At 35.8% G+C, this 21,081-nt stretch overlaps 1 protein-coding gene and 1 long non-coding RNA gene across 2 annotated transcripts; one reads left to right on the forward strand and one right to left on the reverse strand.

Moving 5' to 3' along the window:
* The first annotated feature begins 3,410 nt into the window (after positions 1-3,410).
* Positions 3,411-4,267, forward strand: LOC125665770 (uncharacterized). The gene is made up of 2 exons (XR_007366342.2): positions 3,411-3,620; positions 4,174-4,267. It is a non-coding gene; the product is annotated as an uncharacterized LOC125665770 (long non-coding RNA).
* Positions 4,268-10,481: 6,214 nt separating this feature from the next.
* On the reverse strand, positions 10,482-20,034 carry LOC125665745 (uncharacterized). The gene is made up of 5 exons (XM_048898569.2): positions 19,352-20,034; positions 18,545-18,737; positions 14,970-15,289; positions 14,494-14,748; positions 10,482-14,252 (listed from the first exon to the last, which is right to left on the reverse strand). The coding sequence occupies exons 1-5, from the start codon at positions 19,887-19,889 to the stop codon at positions 12,367-12,369; spliced, it is 3,192 nt and encodes a 1,063-aa protein (XP_048754526.2). The 5' UTR covers positions 19,890-20,034; the 3' UTR covers positions 10,482-12,366.
* Positions 20,035-21,081: the final 1,047 nt, after the last annotated feature.

Genomic DNA, 21,081 nt, shown 5'->3' on the forward strand with positions numbered 1-21,081 from the left:
TACAGTCATTGACTGGGTCCTCTGACGACTGTTTTGTTTGACCCGAGAACTGATCTGTTGCCCCCAGCGTATAGCTTCGGAAACAGATCCGTTCTCGGGTCAAACAAAACATCAGTAGTCCACGGACACAGCCTATACATGTTTTGTTATACACCTTCAGTTGTAGGTTGGTTTTATTAAACGATCATGTTTTGTTTATTTTAAACTTTTAACAAGATTGCGTACATTCATCAACGTAACCACTACTTTTTTAAAAGAATACATACCCAATATCCTAATCAATAATTATTTTTTCGTCATTTTGCTCTGCGTTTCATTTAATAAATTCTGTGTTCCATGATCAGTCAAATCAGTGAATCTCCCAATTACGTAAACAAAGCAGCAGACCAATAATCGAGTGACTTACGTAGCCAATAGAAATAGGGCAGACTATTACACGGTCAACAATTCGCAAACCGTTGATCGGTCAATAGACCACGAGAGTGAGAGTTGGTTTAACAATCAAAGTGTTGGTTGTAAATCATACTTAAATATTTTATTGAAAATAGATATTAACGGCAAACTAACAACTCAACTTTGAGACAAAGGAGATGATTTCAGCTTCTCCGTCGTCAACTTTCCATATTTATGTAGCAACATTTCATGATCACCTGCACATGGTGTTTATATCTCGCAACTGATTTGATACACAAGAGCTTGTTCTGCGTATGATCAGGTTTTAAATCGAGACAGGCTACTGACAAACAAGTTGATGTTACAAGGGTTTCAACAGTTTCGTTTAAAGTCAGCATTTCGAAAATTTCGTGGTCGTTAGGGGCGGGATCAATAGATCGATGTTGAATATGAATCTAAATTGAAATAGTTGGGGGGGGGGGGGTAAGAATTCCCGTAAGTTTCTGCCATCCGACATCGATTACACTTTAGAGGAAAAAAAAGACAGGTGACTGAGAAAAAACCCAACATAATAATAATGTTACATATTAATGAACATTCAATAGTTGTAATGTACACTTTCATTTTTTAATAAACAGGAGAAAAGGTATAATATTTATACTCGTATGTTTTACGTGTTAATAGATTAGCTTCAACATTTATATTTAGTTGAAGAGGGGCGGGAGGTCTTGGTGAAAACTAAGTGAATTTAGTTCTTTGTCAGACATTGGACTTTTGATCTCCCCCTTATTACGATCTAGTTTGCCAACACAACCTGTCATTGGATCAAATGATGTCCGACGGATTGTTAAGCCGTCCTTGGCACACTGATTCTGACTACGGGTTACTCCGTTTACCTGATCAAGATATAGAGCTCACGGCGGGTGTGACCGGTCGACAAGGAATGCTTACTCCACCTAGGCACCTAATCCCACCTCTGGTATGTTCTAGGGTCCGTGTTTGCCAAACTTTCTACTGGTATTTTGTATCCCTTATGGGACTTATGAGATTGATCACTGTTTGTTATCTTCAGTTTTTTATTATAAAAAACAAATCGAGGTGTAAACCAATATGCATGAACTCATCATTTTGTGAATTTTAGAATATATATCATCGGTATTAGAAGAAAGAATGCTATCTTTTTTTTCTGGAAGAGAATTAAGTAACTTGGGTTCTTAACGACTTTTAGGAACCAGGATTTTTTCTTAATTATCTTGGGTAACAGCTTGTACCCAAAGGCAAACACCAGCCTTCATTTCTTATCAGATAGAACGTTGGAGGAATATTTTGTAGGTTCTGGTCGACGTGCTACGCCTTGAAGTTGTTATATGTCATATGTTCTATAATGATCAACATACGCCGGACGGAAGTGATACAAAACTAACAGAACAAAGTACCATATCTTGGATAATATTCTTGATCAATCTGGAGAATTCCAGTGAAGCTTGCAATCAAAACCATGGCTGATGCATTGACTTTTTAGCAACAATTACAATGTTGACTTGTAATAAAAACGAAGTCATTGTAATTCTACATGAATCATACAATATATGCATCACAAACGTCGCTTTGTCTGTATCATTTCACAAGCTTCATCATAGTTTCAAAATTTTTCAGAAGCGTTGATACTAAGGATTCTAACATGTCCAAAGGACTTCATTGTCGGACTACGTTTACCTCCCGTGGGACACAACGCCGATATTTTTCCATAACTCATTAAAACGCATGACTTTACGTGACCTATCGAGGACCAATGGGAATCGCCGTAAATATTCCAGGGACTCAAAGTGTCAGCAGTAATGGCGGAGCCCATGAAATTGTGTGTGTTTTCAGCGCAATTATCAAAGATATATAGATGAAAACTCTAGATTTGGTACCCTAAATGGCTGATTATTTTGGCTACTACTTCACTTTCACATGTCCCCCCACCCCCGTTTTCGGAAATCCTGAATCCACCAATGGTATGTTTACTATAATAACTGCTTCACAGCACGTGAATAAAATCAGTCATGCGTGATACAATTTAAAAATTAGCTGCAAATTTAAATCAAAATATGGTCTTCCAATCCTGTTCACATGTCATATTGTAATTATCGTAGGTGAGACTTCAATTATATTTGTAAACACGAGAGAGGTGTGTAAAGAAGGTCATAATTACTTATATTCAAATTGTGCCGACAACACAACTGGAACAAATTACGACAGTAACTTAATTCACAAGTAAATTTAACATACATGTACCTATATGCCTATAAACCGATGAAATACCAAGTCTGTTTAAAAAACCCACATTGCTTCCGTAACATGGATAAAAGCGGCGAGAGTACAAGTACTGAACATGTAGACCTGTACATAGACTTGTACTCAGTAGCAACGCTTGGTAACACCATCTTCTTTAATAATACACATAAAACATCTCGCTTAATTCTTTGTAATTTGTCTAACTTAAACGTTGTCAAAATGTTCGGTTCGAAAGCATGTTTTTCTATGCTCCCGAACACTGAACATAAGGGGCTTTTTCATTGGTTGAATATCACAATAAGGAATGGTAAAGCAACCAATCTCATATAGAAGCCGAAACTCGCCTTCCAGCGAAAATATCAGCGTTTTGTTCCACTGGAGGTACACGTAGTGCGACCGACCGTGGGTTTCCGACGATGAAAGGTCTTGGATTTCAAGTCAAGGAAGCTTCTAATCAAACAAAAAGGAAAAAAGTACAGTCGGTTACAGATTTATTACCAGAACCACGTTGAAGGATATCGTTGAATTTGCCACACACAGAGTTTCTTAAGGCACAAGTCCCAAGGGGTTTAAAAAAGTCGGAAGTCGATCTGCAGGTAGAAAAAAATATTTGAATTTGTATCTAGTGTACAATATTACGGATTATGCGTGTATATTGCATGCATGTTACCCTGTATTGTATATTTTGTGAATACATTGTGTAAGTAGTTTTACTATATGGTAAATACCCCTGTTATGGCCAATTTAACATTGTACCAAACATTTTTCCGGATTTTTCAGTTCCATATTTTCCCGGATTTATTTGAATGTTTCAATATCCGGTTTAGTTTGGATTTTATATTTTTCGTGGGTGCACGAGCTTTAGTACAATTTACCAGCCATTCTTAGATTACTAGTCACCTGTGCTGAAGACCCTATATTTTTTCTATGAGAGAACTTCTAAGATGGTAAGTTAAACCTGACATTTTATATGCAAATTATTCTACAAGAGAATTTATGTACATAATGTTGTTAACTGAATGTTTACAGCGTGTTTACTTGCGAAAGTGCATTTTGGTAACATGTTTAGAGTGCACGTTTGTTAGAAAATTCATAGCTATATCGTAATGTTTGCAAAGTATATGATAATATGGTTCATATTAATTTTCATAGTATTGAAAGACATAGAATTATGCTGTGAAACTTTTGGTGTGAATTTTTTGTGCACTCTGCAATTTTCATGTATTGATAGGAATGTTTTCCTCTAGCTATTTATGTGTAATATTATGTAGTTTCTAGGAACATAATTTTTTTTACTTTCTAGTCTGATGAAATTGTTTTTTGTACATTATGTACTGGTTTTCTAAAGTACAAGTGTAGAGTATTTACTGTAAACAATGTTACTTACTGAGGTTGATAAGAGTACATGTATTTGTTTACTAGGATAACATTTATCAAATGTTAGGTAATTTGTCTTTGCTATGAAATACCTTATTTATTTTTTGTTTTGTATATTTGCAGTAAATCACACCACACGACCACCACACATACACATGGATGTTGTATAATTGGATCATGCTTTCTAGAATTAAATAAAGTGTGTGCATTTACAATGGAGTTGACTTTGAACTGGGGGTATCAGTACAACCCCTTCAAACAATTTTCCTGAAATAGTTCTTACACAGGAATAAAATGATGATGTGAAATAGCTATTGGATTAGGTCCCCTTTTCTGTGTTCAACAAAAGCAATTCTACCGTGTAAAAGATCCAATTTTATACATAGAAGCAACGTGTTTAAATTACTGAATTCCGCAGCATATTTTCCGTTTTCAAATCGTTGAGATGTAGAGTAATATTTTCTTTACCCTCTGTTAGGAATGGAATTTTCTTCATTACGTGTCGTAGTGAAATGTTATGTCTCATATTAGGATTTTCTTAAAGCAATACAAACTGGAACTTACGGTAAATCAATTTAAAAATAGAAGAATAAATATAATATTTATATAATTTCATAGAATCAGACAATCTCTCACCAGAGGGCGTATTACGCTGCGCTACAACACCTCTGTCAACATCTGAATGTCAAGATTCTTGGCAAAACTTATTTCGACCTATTGCATTATAAAGTATGATTTTACAAGTTTTAGTGTTAAGCTTAAAATCTTACAGTAAGTTCACAAAAACAACGAATTCCATGATTATTCTAGTATTATTGGATGAATGAATATTTATATAAAACCTTTTAATTCACTCAGGTGTCTCATATTTACCAGCTTCTGCGTTTATAAAATTCAGACAAGTGTTTGATTTGCTTAGATATGATCATTACAGATTGATATGCTAAGTTAGTTTTAGTACGTTTTGATATGAATTTTAGACGTTGACAGAGGTATTAGTAGAGCGTAGCGGGAACGATAACTCTGGGTAGAGATTGAGAATCAGAGTGAATCTAAAGCAATAAGTCCATCAAATCAACAAAAAGTGTGGATTCATGAAGCATTGTTATCTTGTCAGTAATTCCTGCTCTTCGGGAAAATGCGAGAGATGCACTAAGCACGTGTCAGATTTCTAAACAAGAGTGAAAATTATAGCAAATTCATTAATAATTTTTTATTTGAGTGACATATTTGCTTCTTTTATTTACTTTCTTACACTTATGATACTTAGTCATTCATGACACGATGTATTATTCTAAAACAAACTAAGTGTGCAATTACTCACGTCTGTCTCCATTAATGTATGACCTTGTTCTCAATGCAACCAGATTATGTTCGGCAATTATCGTTCCTATGTCTGTGTACACGACGCAATGGCGGTTTATACGAAACGCTCTGAAACTACATTCCCTTGCTTAATTTGCTGACTTTTTCTTCAGATCATGAAAATTTTATAAGTTATACCGTTAGGTGTCACTATTGGTGCCTAGGCACCTGATCCCACCTCTGGTGTGTCCAGGGGTCCGTGTTTGCCCAACTATCTATTTTGTATTGCTTGTAGGAGTTATGAGATTGATCACTGTTCGTTATCTTCACCTTGCATAGTTGCAAATTACCATCAGTCACAGCTTGTATTGCCTTAAAGAGGTTCAAACCTGAGATTTGGAGTAATGGCAATTTTTGGTAAGTATATTTTTGATTTCTACATGGAAGGAGAATTAGGAAATTAAAAAGAAAACTTGGGGTCGCAATGTTTGTCATTGAGCTACAGTGTTCTAAACATGACATTTTTGCACTTAAAGATTTATTCAATTAAACTTGATTTGTCTGCTGGTGTCAACACAACATATGCAACACAAATCAATCATTATATAGAATAGATACATAATCATGTCTTCTAACAAAACAGATAAAAAAGTTTAATACAAGTAATATAAATAAATAGTGACCTTTTCGCACTTGATATACAAAAAAAAATTCATGATATCAAATTTGACAGTTTCAAAGGACATAGTAGTAGTAGACATTTAAATGTTCATTAAAGGCCCGTACAACCCGAAAACTCAACACCTGTTCATGATTTCCTTCGTTGACGAAGCCATGTCAGGTAGCCAGTCAATTCGAATTTCCGTTCATTTCCATACTTACACAATATTGTCTAGATATGAACTGATATCCTTACAAACAATTTTAATTAATATTTTAGATAATAAATCATCCCAGTTCGGTTAAATGGCAATTATTCAAATAGGTAAACTCATGACTACACAGCTTTCATTCGTCTGGTACGGTCCCCATCCCTGCCACTCGAGCGTAAAGGATCAGACAAGGCTTTTATAGCATTTTCAATCATCAAAAGCTAATTTTACATTTGAATAAATCATATTTTTTATTTTCATTAATCATTCGTATTTATAATAAATAAAGACCGAATACATGATTGATTTTATATTTACAGTGAATATTTAACGTCCCTCTCGAAAATGTTTCACTCATATGGTGACCACTGCCGGTGAAGGGCTGCAGAGTTTAAGCCTATGCTCGGCCTTTACGGCCTTGGAGCAGTGAGGGTTCTTTATCGTGCCACACCTGTTCTGACACGGGACCCCCTTTTTTGCGGTCTCCTCCGAAGGATCGCCTCATTTAGTCACCTCTTACGACAAGCAAGAGGTACTGAGGACCTATTCTAACCCGGATCCCCACGGAGATCACCAAGTACATAACTGGTACCGAATATTATGAATACCAATAGCAACAGGGTTCGAATTGACTGGCTACCTAACAATGGCTACATCAACAAACAAAATCACTTGAAGCTGTGAATTCCCAGGTCGTATGGAGCTCTATGAATATTTGAAGGTATGTTTGAACACAAGTGTAGTAGGAAAATATGTAAGAAATTATTTGAAATCTAATTTATGAGACAGCAACACAAGACTACAAAGATATCAGCCCTCAAGCGTGCACATTTTTTCTGTACCGTAAATCGAAGGTTTTTATAAGGACCGGATCTGTAGTTCTCTGATCTGTCCCAATATTTTTCCCAGAGAGCTACAGTTCTGCAGCTAGAAATTTTCCAGAGCATGCCAAGGAGGACAACTCTATTTGTTTTTAAGTAACACGTACTGGTGATAATGATCAAAGGGGCTTATCTACCGAATTGTGGGGAAAAAATGAAATAAAAATATGAATCCCTTTGAAAACCCCCTTTGAAGTCGTTTTGATAAAGATGTCAACACGTTTCGGCAATTTATACATCGTTTAAATTACACTCCCTACAAGTACTAAAATATAAATACAAGGGACGAAAGTCGCCATCTTGGGAAAAATACCCCCACTCAGTTCAACACCCGTTTTTGTACTCTAAACTAACAATTTATTGGATGATCGTTGCAAAATTCGCAGGGACGATTTTCCTAAATGATAATATATCTGTAGCCGGTTGACACGCGTTCCATCAAAGGAAAACTCACATTTTCAATTGTTTTTAAGGGGCCATCTCGCCAAATCGTTTGTACCAATAACCTGCTGTATGGGTTGTTCACAACTTGTTTTGAATGTTTTCATGCTTTCTCACTTCGCCACGATTGACACATATGACGTCACATACTAATGGCGCAAAAATCTTAAACGAGAATATGCATAACTTGGTTTTTGCAATTTCGATACAAAATACCCACTAAAGCACGCTTCACATAAAAAGTAATACTTCCACAATTTAAAACACCACACTTTCACATATATTTACAAGCAATAAAAATCGTGCTAAAAATCCTTCAAACTTAAAGTTAGGTTAAATGGTAGTCGTGAGTTAGAGCCCTGCTAGTACCTAAGCATCTTCGTAAGCGAAGTGTCCGATTCGCTTACTCTCGTCTCCCCCTTGGCGGATTTAGTCGCATTTCTAAGACTTCAAAATATCGTGCTTTGGCTTCCAAGGCATCCAATCAAGTCGTATCATACATACAGTTTGGTTTGAGTAACGGCGACCAGCATGTCTAGCCCGCGTTGTCGCCTTTGCCACGACATTTTGTCTAAAAACAAGGACGGAGGATTTTTGGAGAAAGTTTTGGGGTTTGCGATCAACTTCTAGAGATAATCGATCATGTACCTCACCCAAATGACGACAAAGGACGGTATGTGCTGGAATAAACTGAACAAACTCTGCAAAAGTGAGTACAATATCAAAACGAAAATAACAACGCTGAAATCTGAATGAATTGTTTTGATACGTGATTTACGCCTTACACACAAAGATGGCATAGGCGTCCAACAAGTATGCACACATAAATAAAGAAACAATTTTATTGTTTTCATCAGTCAACTCACACACATGTATGTAACAGAAATTAAAATGCGTTATCTGATTGGTTAGATTTTCTTTTCGTCAAGAACGATAACTCGCTCGGTCCGTTAGATGGCAATTCAGTCGCAACTAAATCCACCAAGGGGGACATTAGTGGGGGATTTAAAGACCCAACTTTAAGTTAACGCCCCCAAATTTTACCTGTGTGGTGATCAATGATAAGCCACCGGTCAATCAAACTTTTAACAATATAGCTTAGGTTGATTGACATTTGTAGAGACTGTGGTCTACTGCTACCTGAGAAAGATGTTTTGATAACAATCATGGCTAATGATGACCAGCAGTCTTTAGATCTCAAGGAAAGTCCAGGTATACCTGAGTTTTGATAGCATTGACTCGCACCTAGAATATTATAATGGCTAACGTCCCCTACACAATGCAATTTATCATCGTATTTTCTCTCTCCATCTATATACATGTATTATAGATTAAACAATCAGAAATCAAACAATATTAATTAATAAAACCAAAAACATATTAAGTTATTGGAATATTTTCTATTAATGATTTATTATGACTTTATATTTATAAAAAAGGGAACAATTCATTATTGGCGTAACACATCAACATGTGATGGTTATATTGCTAATGCTTAAAACTGTTACAGTAGTAAAAAAAAAAATGCTTCTGTTTGGGATACCACATGGAATATAAATTACACAATCAGAAATCAAACAATAGTAAAATAGCATAAATAAGTTATCGAGATATTTATATTCATAATTTATCAGACTTTATATTTATAAAAGGAGAGAGAGAGAGAGAGAGAGAGAGAGAGAGAGAGAGAGAGAGAGAGAGAGGGTTTTATATTTATATATTTATAAATAGCATAAATAAGTTATCGAGATATTTATATTCATAATTTATCAGACTTCATATTTATAAAAGGAGATAGAGACGGTTTTATATTTATAAAGAGAGGGAGAAATGTGTAAAATTGTAGCAATAATAAGATAGATGAAATAATATGGCATGGCAATAGTGTTGCATACGTATGACAATAATTACTAATTTAGTCAATGATTGAGAGTAAGGGAAAGAGAAGGGGAGGGGAGTTAGACTAGTTATGTGTCAGCTTCTGTTTGGGATACCATCGTTACATAAACACTATGTCCACAGAAACCCTAGAGAGAGAGAGAGAGAGAGAAGAGAGAGAGAGAGAGAGAGAGAGAGAGAGAGAGAGAGAGGAGGGGATGTAGACTTCGTGTCAGCTTCTGTTTGGGATGCCATCATTACACAAACACTATGTCCACAGAAACCCTAAAGAGAGAGGGAGGACGGGGTAGACTTCGTGTCAGCTTCTGTTAGGGATACCACCATTACACAAACACCACAGTCACAGAAACCCTACAGACAACCCATATTAAGGGGTATCTTGATCATTCTTCATTTGGTTGTACATGTACACAGATCTACTTGGATTTATTCATTCTCTCGGAACATGGATATTTTACCTACTACACCCACGACACCGCGAACTCCCAGGACACCAGTAAGTGCCCGGAAACGCCGGGTAATATTATATTTAGGAAATTATTTATATACGATATATAACAGTTTAATTAGAAGTTTTAAAAAGCACAGGTTTAGAAATGGACTAAACCTGTTATCTGCAATACATAAATATGACCAAGTTTGAAGGTTTACGGGAAATAGAAATGCGGTATATATGTAGGTAGAATTTTAATTTTTTTTGCACAAATCAAGACACTAAGCATAACGTGTGATAATCTGAGAAGTTTCCTGTTGTATATCATAAAAATATACACAACAACTGATCTCTTGGCCAGGTAAATTCCAGGTAAATAACATTGACCAAGGATAATCTCCGCCCACATTCACTGATCCGTGGAGAAACCGTATGGTTTTTTGGTTGTTTTTTTTTTGGTCTTTAAGGGGGGCGCAGCAGACCCCATAAATTTTCAAATTTAAGGTAAATCGTGTTATATTGTTTAGACAAATGTACCAAGCGATAAAAGAAGCAATAATTTCTTCCACTCGCGGAAAAATAATTGACAAAATCTTTTGATTTCTTGAATTACTTTATTGGGAGAACTTGTTTTTAACAACAACAAAAAACCCTTAAAATTTGCGTCAGTTTATTAATTTCACCTGATAAAAAAATGATAGAAAATAGTATAAAGACTAAATAGGAGACATATTTCAAACCATATAAAATCCGCAAAATCCAGGAGCTTCATGGTGGCCCCCAGAACCTCTGCCTCATATAGTGGCGCCCCCCGTAACCGCAATTCCTGGATCCGCCGCGAGAGATGAGAGTAAGCAAATCGAACACTTGGCTTGCGAAGATAGTGCCTAAGATGTAATCATACATGTAGGTAGTAATACGCCGGTTTCGAGATACGTCCGAGTTATTTCCCTTTGGAAAACTCTCGTACATAGTAAGGCGCGAAAGAATTTGTTTACTCGCGGGAGTGGGACAGATATTCATCACAGTGTAAGTGAATGTACTCAGTAAGTTTCTCATACGCTGTTTGATAACCCGAATTCGACTGATACACAAACTAAGTAAGTGATAAGTATTTAGGGAGTAATTAAATACATAGAATTCTTATCCTATCACGTTATTTCGCTGGTCATAAGTACCATATCCAAGATATTTCTTGCAAATATGACATTGTTTGTATGTTTCCTCTTCGGTAAAACATTTCTTTCGATAGTATTTAGTATTTCCCACATTTACATATTTAAAGAGAAGCCGCTTTTAATACATTTCATCGTCTTCCTCGTTGGCTGCATATCCACTCTGTCCCACTTAGGCATTCAAAGTTCCACTAAATGCATCTCCTATACAGAAGAGTTCGTATCTCGAAACTGGCGTATTGCTAGGTACTACGTCAAACTTCGGCATCTAGAACCGAGATTTCCGGGTCTATTGAACAAGAACATAAAACGGAGGTCCCTTACTGCCACGTGTTCATCTACAACGACATCTAAATACTAAGGAGTGAAAAATTTGTAGAAGGGGGGTAAAACAAACAAACGAATAAAAATAGATTAACACGTGTAGCATATAGGCTACCCTATATATTAACATAGATTAACACGTGTAACATATAGGCTACCCTATATATTAACATAGATTAACACGTGTAGCATATAGGCTACCCTATATATTAACATAGATTAACACGTGTAACATATAGGCTACCCTATATATTAACATAGATTAACACGTGTAACATATAGGCTACCCTATATATTAACATAGATTAACACGTGTAGCATATAGGCTACCCTATATATTAACATAGATTAACACGTGTAACATATAGGCTACCCTATATATTAACATAGATTAACACGTGTAACATATAGGCTACCCTATATATTAACATAGATTAACACGTGTAACATATAGGCTACCCTATATATTAACATAGATTAACACGTGTAACATATAGGCTACCCTATATATTAACATAGATTAACACGTGTAACATATAGGCTACCCTATATATTAACATAGATTAACACGTGTAGCATATAGGTTACCCTATATATTATCATAAGCACAAAATTATCTGTTGTAATGGGAAGGACTACAATAATGATTGGTGTATCTATCATTACCACTTGTCAAAATTAGGAAGCACTAAATAAATGTCAATCGGTGTACCTGTTTCGTACCTAATAAAAAAATTTAAAAAGTAAACTGTAATATTAATTCAATAAAAGAAGAAACTTAGAAGGATGTGTGACAATTTTGAATTATTGTAAATCCATGATGAAAATAATGACAAATATCATTAAATAAAATGATAATATTGAAGCATCATGTTCACGAGATTAGCCTTGTCAAAACTTCACCTAATACCTATTATACAGAATGGTTATTCGACGAAGAAGAGCCAAGTGTGCACCTAATGGAACTTCATGTTGTTTCTGCACGTTCATGTGCCTGCACCCAAGTACAAATCATAAAGTTCTTCATATTCTTTTCGCTTGTTGTGGTTGTGTAGGAATCGAAACATAATGCTGACGATGCCATACATCTCTGGCAATTCTCTGCTCAATTCTTCTATCGCCGGCATATAATTTTGAAGTGGGCTAAATGTCCGATATAACTGTGAAATCCAATATGCATGTACAAAGCAGTCTTTTAGTTTTTCTTTCAGCCTTTTCATTATATCAGATTTCTGTGCCAGGATTTCCTTATTTAAATCTTCATCTTCAATCTCTGTAACATCCAACATGTTACTGTCTTGAATGGCTCGCTCCAAACAGTGGATAGCTTCTGCAATTCCAAGAGAAGCTAAATCGGTATTGTCCCTTTTCAATTCATTTTTGCTAAATTCATAAAAGAATTCTGCCAGTAACTCAAATTTTTTCGTTTTTTCTGCTGGAATATCAAGCCAGGCAATCTTGAAACTTACTTCCCATTGTAAGATATCCTTAACAAATAAGCATTCTTTTCTCATGATGAAATTTAATAGATTAATGCCACATTCGTTCTCAAACATTTTTGCCAAAACGATTCGAGATGTCTTCTGTCGAAGCTCAACAAGAGCACTACAGAAAAACTCGGCCAAACTGCAATATTCTTCTCCAGATGAACAAAATCCAGTTTCGAAGGTATCGCGAAGGAGGATAAATGCTGCATCATACAATCCCCGTCTAGCCAAAAATTTCACTGTTCGTATGGTTCCAGGGACAAAATCATCTTTAAAAGCTTGGACTAAGTTTCGGTTTCTTGCAAAGTTTCTACAGTTTTGAAAAATGATCGCTTCTAACTTTGATCCATATGAATATCCGTATTTCGAGGCAAGAAATTGAATAGTTTGTACAGGGAACAACCGAGCAGCTTCTGTCTTAAAGTAAATGTCGTCAATTTCTTCCTCCGTGTAGCAGTCAAGAAGATTTCTACTTGGAATAAAATAATGTGGCAAGTTTTTTCTTTTTAAGCACTCCAACAGATAAGATATACTATAAAGTATAGCTCCTCCAAAATTTGTGTCCCATGAATCTTCTGGAATCTGTTCGCAGCAGCTGAAAAAGATAGCTTTGATGTGTTTGTGTTTTAGTCGTCCAGCACTGCAACTTTCTAGCAGTACTTTTAGTGTATCGAACCCGTGTAGTCGACCTGTCGAAACAATTATAGCTTTGCGGAAGAGTATAGTCTCGGATTTAGAGAAATTAAATTTCCATTCAATCTCTGGATGAGAACTTTGTGGGTGGTGTTTAGGGATCACGGTGCATCCCGATTCGTGAATTGCAGCGATCACCTCTTTTGGGGGCCACTGGAATTTTCTTGGTCTGTTACGCCACTCTTTCGTTGTTAATGGAAATTCACATTGGAATCCTACCATACATTCCGCCGTTCTCTGGGGGAGAGTCATTTCCTGTGGAACTTCTAGATTTTTCAGATAAATCTGTCCTGCATGTCGATATAGACTTTTTGCAGGAAATTCAGTACCAGACGACAAAACTTTTACACGTAAATATCCCGGATGGGTTGACGCTGTATCAGCCATGATTTTGGACAATAAGTCTTGCATAGTATGTGCAACAACGGTTGCGTCCTTTATCATTTGATCGTTGGAGCTTTGCATCATTTTTTCTCTAGTGATATCCTTCAAATACACGTCTGTTCCCGTTGCGTAAGTGCCAATGTATTGAAACAGAGTTCCGTCTACAGTAACTGGTGGTATATACTGAGAGTATGTCAAAATCATTATTCGAGGTATCAAATGCCTGAACATGAAAGATAAATGTGGAAGTGGTATTCCTGTTGTTGAGTCGATGTGAAAATTGTCTTCTATGCAGCACTGCTGGGAATCTGAATAAGAAATCGAAGAATTGTTGATAATTGGAAGGAAGATGTCCTTCTTGCTAATCCTTGCATTATTTATTTGAAACCTAAGTTGTTTTGTCCTTTCCTTTTTGACGTTAAACGTGGGTAATGTATTTTGAATAAATGCAAACCCCACCCCACCTCTCTCTCTCTCTCTCTCTCTCTCTCTCTCTCTCTCTCTCTCACCAAATGAGGCTTTGTGCTATATGTGTCTGTGTTGCATTACCTTTACTTTCTTCTGGTTCCAGATCAGACAGTCCGTACATTTTACAGATTGGATACCCAAGATCATGGGAACGTGTACGCTTTCTGTCAGTCTGATTCTCTCTGTCAGTTGATGTAATTCCAAGTAGATTGGTTAAGGCCCCCTTGTCTGCAACATTAAGCGTTTTCATGCTGTTGATTTTCTTCTCAAGAAAGTCCTGCCTTGCACCACGTTCCATGGTTTTCGTACATGTATAGTATCTGAACAACAGTGCTTCTGCAAAAATTTCAAAAGGAATACATCATATGTTGAATATGTGCCGAGAATTTGCTTCAAATGAAGTACAATGAATATATACCGAGTATTTCTTTATGATTTAACTGTTGGTAATCTTTAGAATTGAAAATCAGATCATTTTTATTTCAAATCATCTCTTACATAACAACAGTATCAATACAGATATGCCGAAGGCAATAAGAAAATTATGAAAACTTAACTGCACTGCCATTCCCTCTCCCAGTTCTTTGGTCGTAAGCTCAGGTAGTGAAACTCTCCAAAGTGACCGAGATAAATCGTCAAACAGTCCGTCCGTCCTTGATGGCTTCCAGGCAAGACTTCAGTGCGTCTTACATCTGTTTCATACACGTTATAAATCACAGCTTTCATCCCTAGTGCGTCTACACAAGCTCTCAGAATGATATGATCACACCATTCGGTGTTTTTCTCCATTCTTGATAGATATTGTTCCCATGTTTCGGCAAAAAGGAAAGCTTCTAAATGTGAGCCATCCTCTTGTAAGGGATTTTGTCGAAGATACCTGCTTGTTAGAAAACAAATTCAAAATCAATTTTCTTCGCGAAACTAGGTTGTCAATGAATATCTGTATAATACATGTAATATCGGATGGGTGACAAAACTGCATTGAAGATAATTGCATAATTGCATGTCTATTTAACGGAGCGTGCTTTGGAAAAAAAATCCCTTTTCCTTTTAAATTTGTGTTTAGTCACTTCAAGAATATTTCACTGATATGTGATCAGGTCACATGGTACATAAATGCAATTGTACATACAATCTTAGATCTACATACATGTAATATCAAACCATTAATATTTTTGTGGTTTTGTTAGAAATACTGATCACGTATGGCGCTGCGGAATTCGAAGCTGTGACAATAAGATTGTTACGACTCTTGAGTTGACCGAGTCTCAACATATATTCGAACTGTTGTGTTTGAAACACATCTATTTAAACAATTCTGAAGTTTTATCTAAACCCTTAATATATAGGACGTGTGTCATTCATCGAAAATAAAAGTACTTGGTGTAAAGTGACAGTTAAACTTGAGTTCTTAGTTATTATGACAGAGATTCAGTTATCATTCCTTTGCAAATTTCATATCCACTCTGCGTTACTCAACGGAAGGACATGTGCGACGAAAAAATAACCATGCTATACAGGGAAATCTCACATTTTTGCCCAAAAATTGACACTTGCAATTCTTTCTGGGAAATACACCAAAATCGTTTATACCATTCATCCTTATCATCGTAATATACACACATTTCCCATTATATACTCGTAGTCTTTTAATTACCCATAATAAAAGAAATCCAGAAATTGTCCATTTTTGCTTCATGCTTATTGTTTCCAGGAACTGGTCTGATTATTTGACAAGTGACACCTACTGCAACAAGACACCTCAATTTGAAAGGTCGTATCCGAATTAAAGACCTTTGACTTTCACATTTAATACCGACCGTCTGGTGATGGAATAGTTACTTCCTGTTTTTACGGCATACATACAATTCTATTCCTATTTTTATAATTCAAATACATGTATCATACATCAGCGATGTTTTATAGTTGTCAACTTGTCAGAAATAAATGTCTTGTTAAATAAATGTATTCCAAGTAGAGAGTTAACCCGAAAGGAACTAAGACCGGATATATACCATTAAAAATATGAAATATCATATAGATATCAAAATGCGTAAACAAGACATGCATCATGGTAGTACATAATTGTAAGGGGTCTATTAAAAATTTACGTTTATGTCCACATACTAAGGCACATTGAAAAGCAATTAATTACAATTACTCAGCCTGAGGTGACAATCTAGTATGGGTGATCCGGATTAACAAGCTTTTTTTTTTATTTGTTACCCTTTTTCGAAATGATTCAAAAGTTTGGAGTAAATCTCAAATACTAAAGCATCTTTTATACCATTTTATGTTTGTTGTTATAATTCCCATTCGAACATTTTCCACTCACATAAGGAAATCACTAGCTTTAGGTGAAGTGCCACACCATTTTAAATTTTAATATATGCTTGACACTGAAGGTCGAACCAGTGAAGGTTCTCTATAACAACACCTACCACGTCATTGGACCTCTGTGTTTAATGTCCGATCCGAAAGATCCGTGACTTTTTCTTCCAATGCCGATGTAGCAAAACATTAGACTCGACGTGTAGAAATGACTCGGATCAATTCTCAACGTTGACAATTGACTCCAAAGTTTTGTAAATTTTTTATCTCGGATCATTTTAACAGGTGTTCGGAAGAGAAAAATATTGCAATTTCAGATCACCCCCACATAAATCAAAATGACTTCCGATGAATGTTGACCCTACATTGTATTGAATAATAATGGCGGATATACAAGTGTAGTCAAAATTATGTCCAGAACACCTAAAATCGGTAGAGAGAGTAGTCAAGTAATACCATTGTACATCTTTAGAAAGGTATTGATGAGTAGAGTTTCAAAATGACCCCCTCCACAGTCCCGAGCATGGTCTCAAATCATGTAAAATATTATTGGATTTGACTCGGCGAATAAAATTCCAAAATGCATTGTCCCATCCCCGGGCCTGACACCTAGTCCAGTATTGGTATTGGTCTAGCATATCAAAGTGAAAAGAAAACAATTGTGCAGTGTGTCTTTGGTTGGTTGGTTGGTTGGATGCACAGGCAACTGCATCCCTTGGGATCAAATTTACTATAAAAGATTACTCTTTAATTGTAATTCGACCTCAAACGATGCTATTGCCTGTGGTTGATTGTATATAGTTTAACGTCCCGCTTGAGAATTTTCAACTTGTATGGAAGTGAGAACAACAAACAGCTATTAATCCCACAACTCCAATAAGGAAAACAAAATAAAGAGATGGGCATAAATGGACCCCTTGACATACGAGATGTGGGATCAGGTGCCTAGGAAGAGTAAGCAATGCCGATTAAGCGCTGCAAAAATTAGGCATATATGCTCAGGGCTTACTTATTTCCTTTGAGCAGGGAGGGACCGTGTCACACCTGCTATGACAAAGGACCTCAGTTTTTTGCGCTCTCATCCGAAGGACCACCCCCATTTAGTCGTCTCTTACGACAAACAAGGGGTATTAAGGACTTATTTTAACCCGGATCCCCATGGGACCAATGTGTCTTTGGAAATATTTCAATGAGTATTGTTTGTGTCGTAGCTGGAATAGGAGGAAGATCTATTCGTCACTCATAACAAAATCGTTTCTAGTTTTCTTTTCATTTTGCTTTGAAGTAACATTTTAATCACTTTTGTTGAATTTCATTTCAGTATTTTTCCGGTACCCCAAATCTTGTTTATTTTGCAATATTCAAACATTTACAAAATTATGTAACAAAACTGTTTTGGTTATTCTATGTCCTTAACATGTTTTTAAGACAACTACATCTTGAAAACCAATCCACCTCCTTGATGTTTCTAATACTACTTTTCCTGCGTACTTACGCACTTCTACCATAAAAGTCAATCCTTCATAACATTTTCCTTTCATTTTGGAGCAATATTTTTAAACAAAAAATTGTTCCTTACCTAATTAATTATGACCAATGTTTATTATTTGTAAAAATAAAAAGATGCTTTGGGTTTTATGATAATTTGGTTCAAGGAATTTTTCTTTAAAAAATCAGTAGTTGGGTTTAGATGTTCTTGTTCCATTTGTAGGTAAGTTTATGCATTCTTTATCTAATTCATCCAGGTATTTTCAGGTTTCGTCCTTCATAGAATATTTAAACCAATAAAAAGAAAACTCACTTGAGAACAAAATTTCGCAGTGAATCAGGCGAATTTCCGAATACACCGTTGATTGACAGCTGATCAGCTATAGCTCTGAAGAGACAGTTTCCGTCTGCTGTAACATCATGTACTTCAAAACCATTGCTATCTGCGTACTTTTGAATGGACTTCATGAATACCGGCATATTATAGTATTGTGCTATAACTCTACCTACAGTGAAAAACATATCCATGCTATGAGTGGGCGAGACAGTCTAATATGTAGCATACACATTCAAGTGTGTTATTCTCAAAATATCCCTGCTTTGATAGGTTGTGTATGGTGTTCTACGCCGACACGAAAATGTAAGGGAAAATGCTTTGCCCATTTTGAAATTTTCACATCTATTGAACTTTTATGATATGTAAAAAATAACAACAACGTTGTTTAGAGAGGGGGTTACAATCCTCAACACGGTTTGGAAGTTCTAAAATGTGACACAATACCCTATATCGGTTAATTTTGGCGTACTGGATATGTTGGTTTTTTGGTAGATACCAAAAAAAAAAAAAAAAAAAAAACCAACAAAAACCCACCGCTAAAAATAAAGCACTTAAATTTCTATCCATATAAATAACAAACTTCTTTAATGAAACCGCTCCAAAGAATTATAGCGCGCTAAAATTTCAAACTACATGTACTTTTTTGAGAAAACAAATTCTCAAATATTTCCCACGCCAAAATTACCCGGTTTACGGTTATAGAAATTATAATGATGGCATTTTAAAACCAATTGTCCTGTAAATGAAATATTTTAAAAAATCAAAATAATGAAATATTCTTACTGTATCTACCATTTCCTTCAGAATTGTAAGGAGAATACACCATGCCATGCATTGATCTTTGATCTTCAAAATTCTTTCTATACGTTTCAAAGTATTCGTCTTCACTGTCAAAATAGTCACTTGTATCATCATCATCCTGAACATCAGAGTTATGTAGACCTGCTCCCATTTCTGAGAAGTCATAACAATTCACATCTGGTTCATCTAACCCAGAAATGGTCGGTTTCAGATCATCTGATTTTGGAACAACAACTTCATTGACTTCTTTGCTCTTTAGATTGTGGTCTTTGCTTTGAGAGTCTGTGGAATAGTCTGATGTGATTTTTTTAGGCAAAGCATGCTGCGTTACCTCAATGTTAGAAAATTCATTTCCACCTACATTCTGCTCATCAAATGTATCGACAAAATCGTTTTGGAACTCTTCTTGTGTAATCTGTTCCTCAGACCTCTGATTTGACCAGATATTGCAGAGGAAATTTCTCGACCTCGTTCTATCGGATGATTTTTCTATCTCAGACAGAGCACTGCGTTGTGACATCCTCTTCCTAATGTGACAGCCATGTAACTGTTCTCTCTTGTATATACGATACTAATAACATGAAACAACGTCCTTCCCAGTTAGGATACACGGAAATGTTCCCCCAAAATGATGTCTGCCAACAGGATTTAAAATAAAAATATAACGTTTGGTATATCAATATTTACAGAATTGGGGATTAATATCATGTAAATCTAATTTTGAATAATGTGAATGAGGCACTTTCCGTCCTTATTGTGGGTTATCTTATACTAATTTTCTATCGAAGGCTATTTCCCGACAAATGCATTCCAGTTGTAACAAGTCGAGCGGACTCTTGTCACAAAATAAAAACTCCTTTGTCAGACATGACAAGGTTTTATTGAGGGTGGCAATATAAAAAAACCCAATAACATTGAATGAGATGCTGACCATTCAGACAATATGTGACCCAATAAAAAAAAGGGGGAGGGGGTGGACTTGGATATCATTCTACAGTTAATATATTTAACAAGTATCTGCAAGCGACCATCGTTCTCGAACTCAAAGTAAAACAACTTTGCGTAAATAAGATCATAAATTATTGCCACTTTCAAGAACTTATTACTCAGGTTTTGCCGAAAATAATTTAACATGCGTCAATCCGGACAGTCCTAACTATAAGGAAATCTAAATCTTGTAAATAAACTATATCTGACACTAAACTTCTTAAATGCCCTTAATATTCTACTATGATACCTCTAACTTATAAGACAAATTATTATGAGTAGCCTAAATTATTTCTAACAAGTATATTCCTAAAATGACTTTATTTTAGCTAAAAGCTTATCCGAACAAATAACGCCGAAAATCCGGACAACTCATTCCGGACAAGAATAACCTATGTGAACTTAGCTTGGTAAACTACTCTGGAATCCGGACAAATAATGCCGAAAATCCGGACAAGTCATTCCGGACAAGAATAACCTATGTGAATTTAGCTTTGTAAACTACTCTGGAATCCGAACAAATTATCCGGACAACTATTAAGACATAAACGTTAATTGAAGTAACGAATAAACCTCTGAACTTGGAATCGATTAACTCCTAGAAATGTTCCGGTCATAAGCCCTAATTAATAACTCGAACTATAAATAAACAAACTACTACACTACATGACTGGAATAATATCTGTACTCGAAAACTGTCCTGTCCGGACACGCAAAGTCCTTAT

The sequence above is a fragment of the Ostrea edulis genome, chromosome 1, assembly GCF_947568905.1.
Source record: "Ostrea edulis chromosome 1, xbOstEdul1.1, whole genome shotgun sequence".
NCBI lineage: Eukaryota > Metazoa > Mollusca > Bivalvia > Ostreida > Ostreidae > Ostrea > Ostrea edulis.

Coding starts and splice junctions, on each gene's coding strand:
- LOC125665745 (XM_048898569.2), bottom strand. CDS start 19,889: ATGTCACAACGCAGTGCTCTGTCTGAGATAGAAAAATCATCCGATAGA. Junction 15,290..18,544: donor CTGCGAAATTTTGTTCTCAA/GTGAGTTTTCTT, acceptor TCTAACAAGCAG/GTATCTTCGACAAAATCCCT. Junction 14,749..14,969: donor GGAGAGGGAATGGCAGTGCA/GTTAAGTTTTCA, acceptor AAATTTTTGCAG/AAGCACTGTTGTTCAGATAC.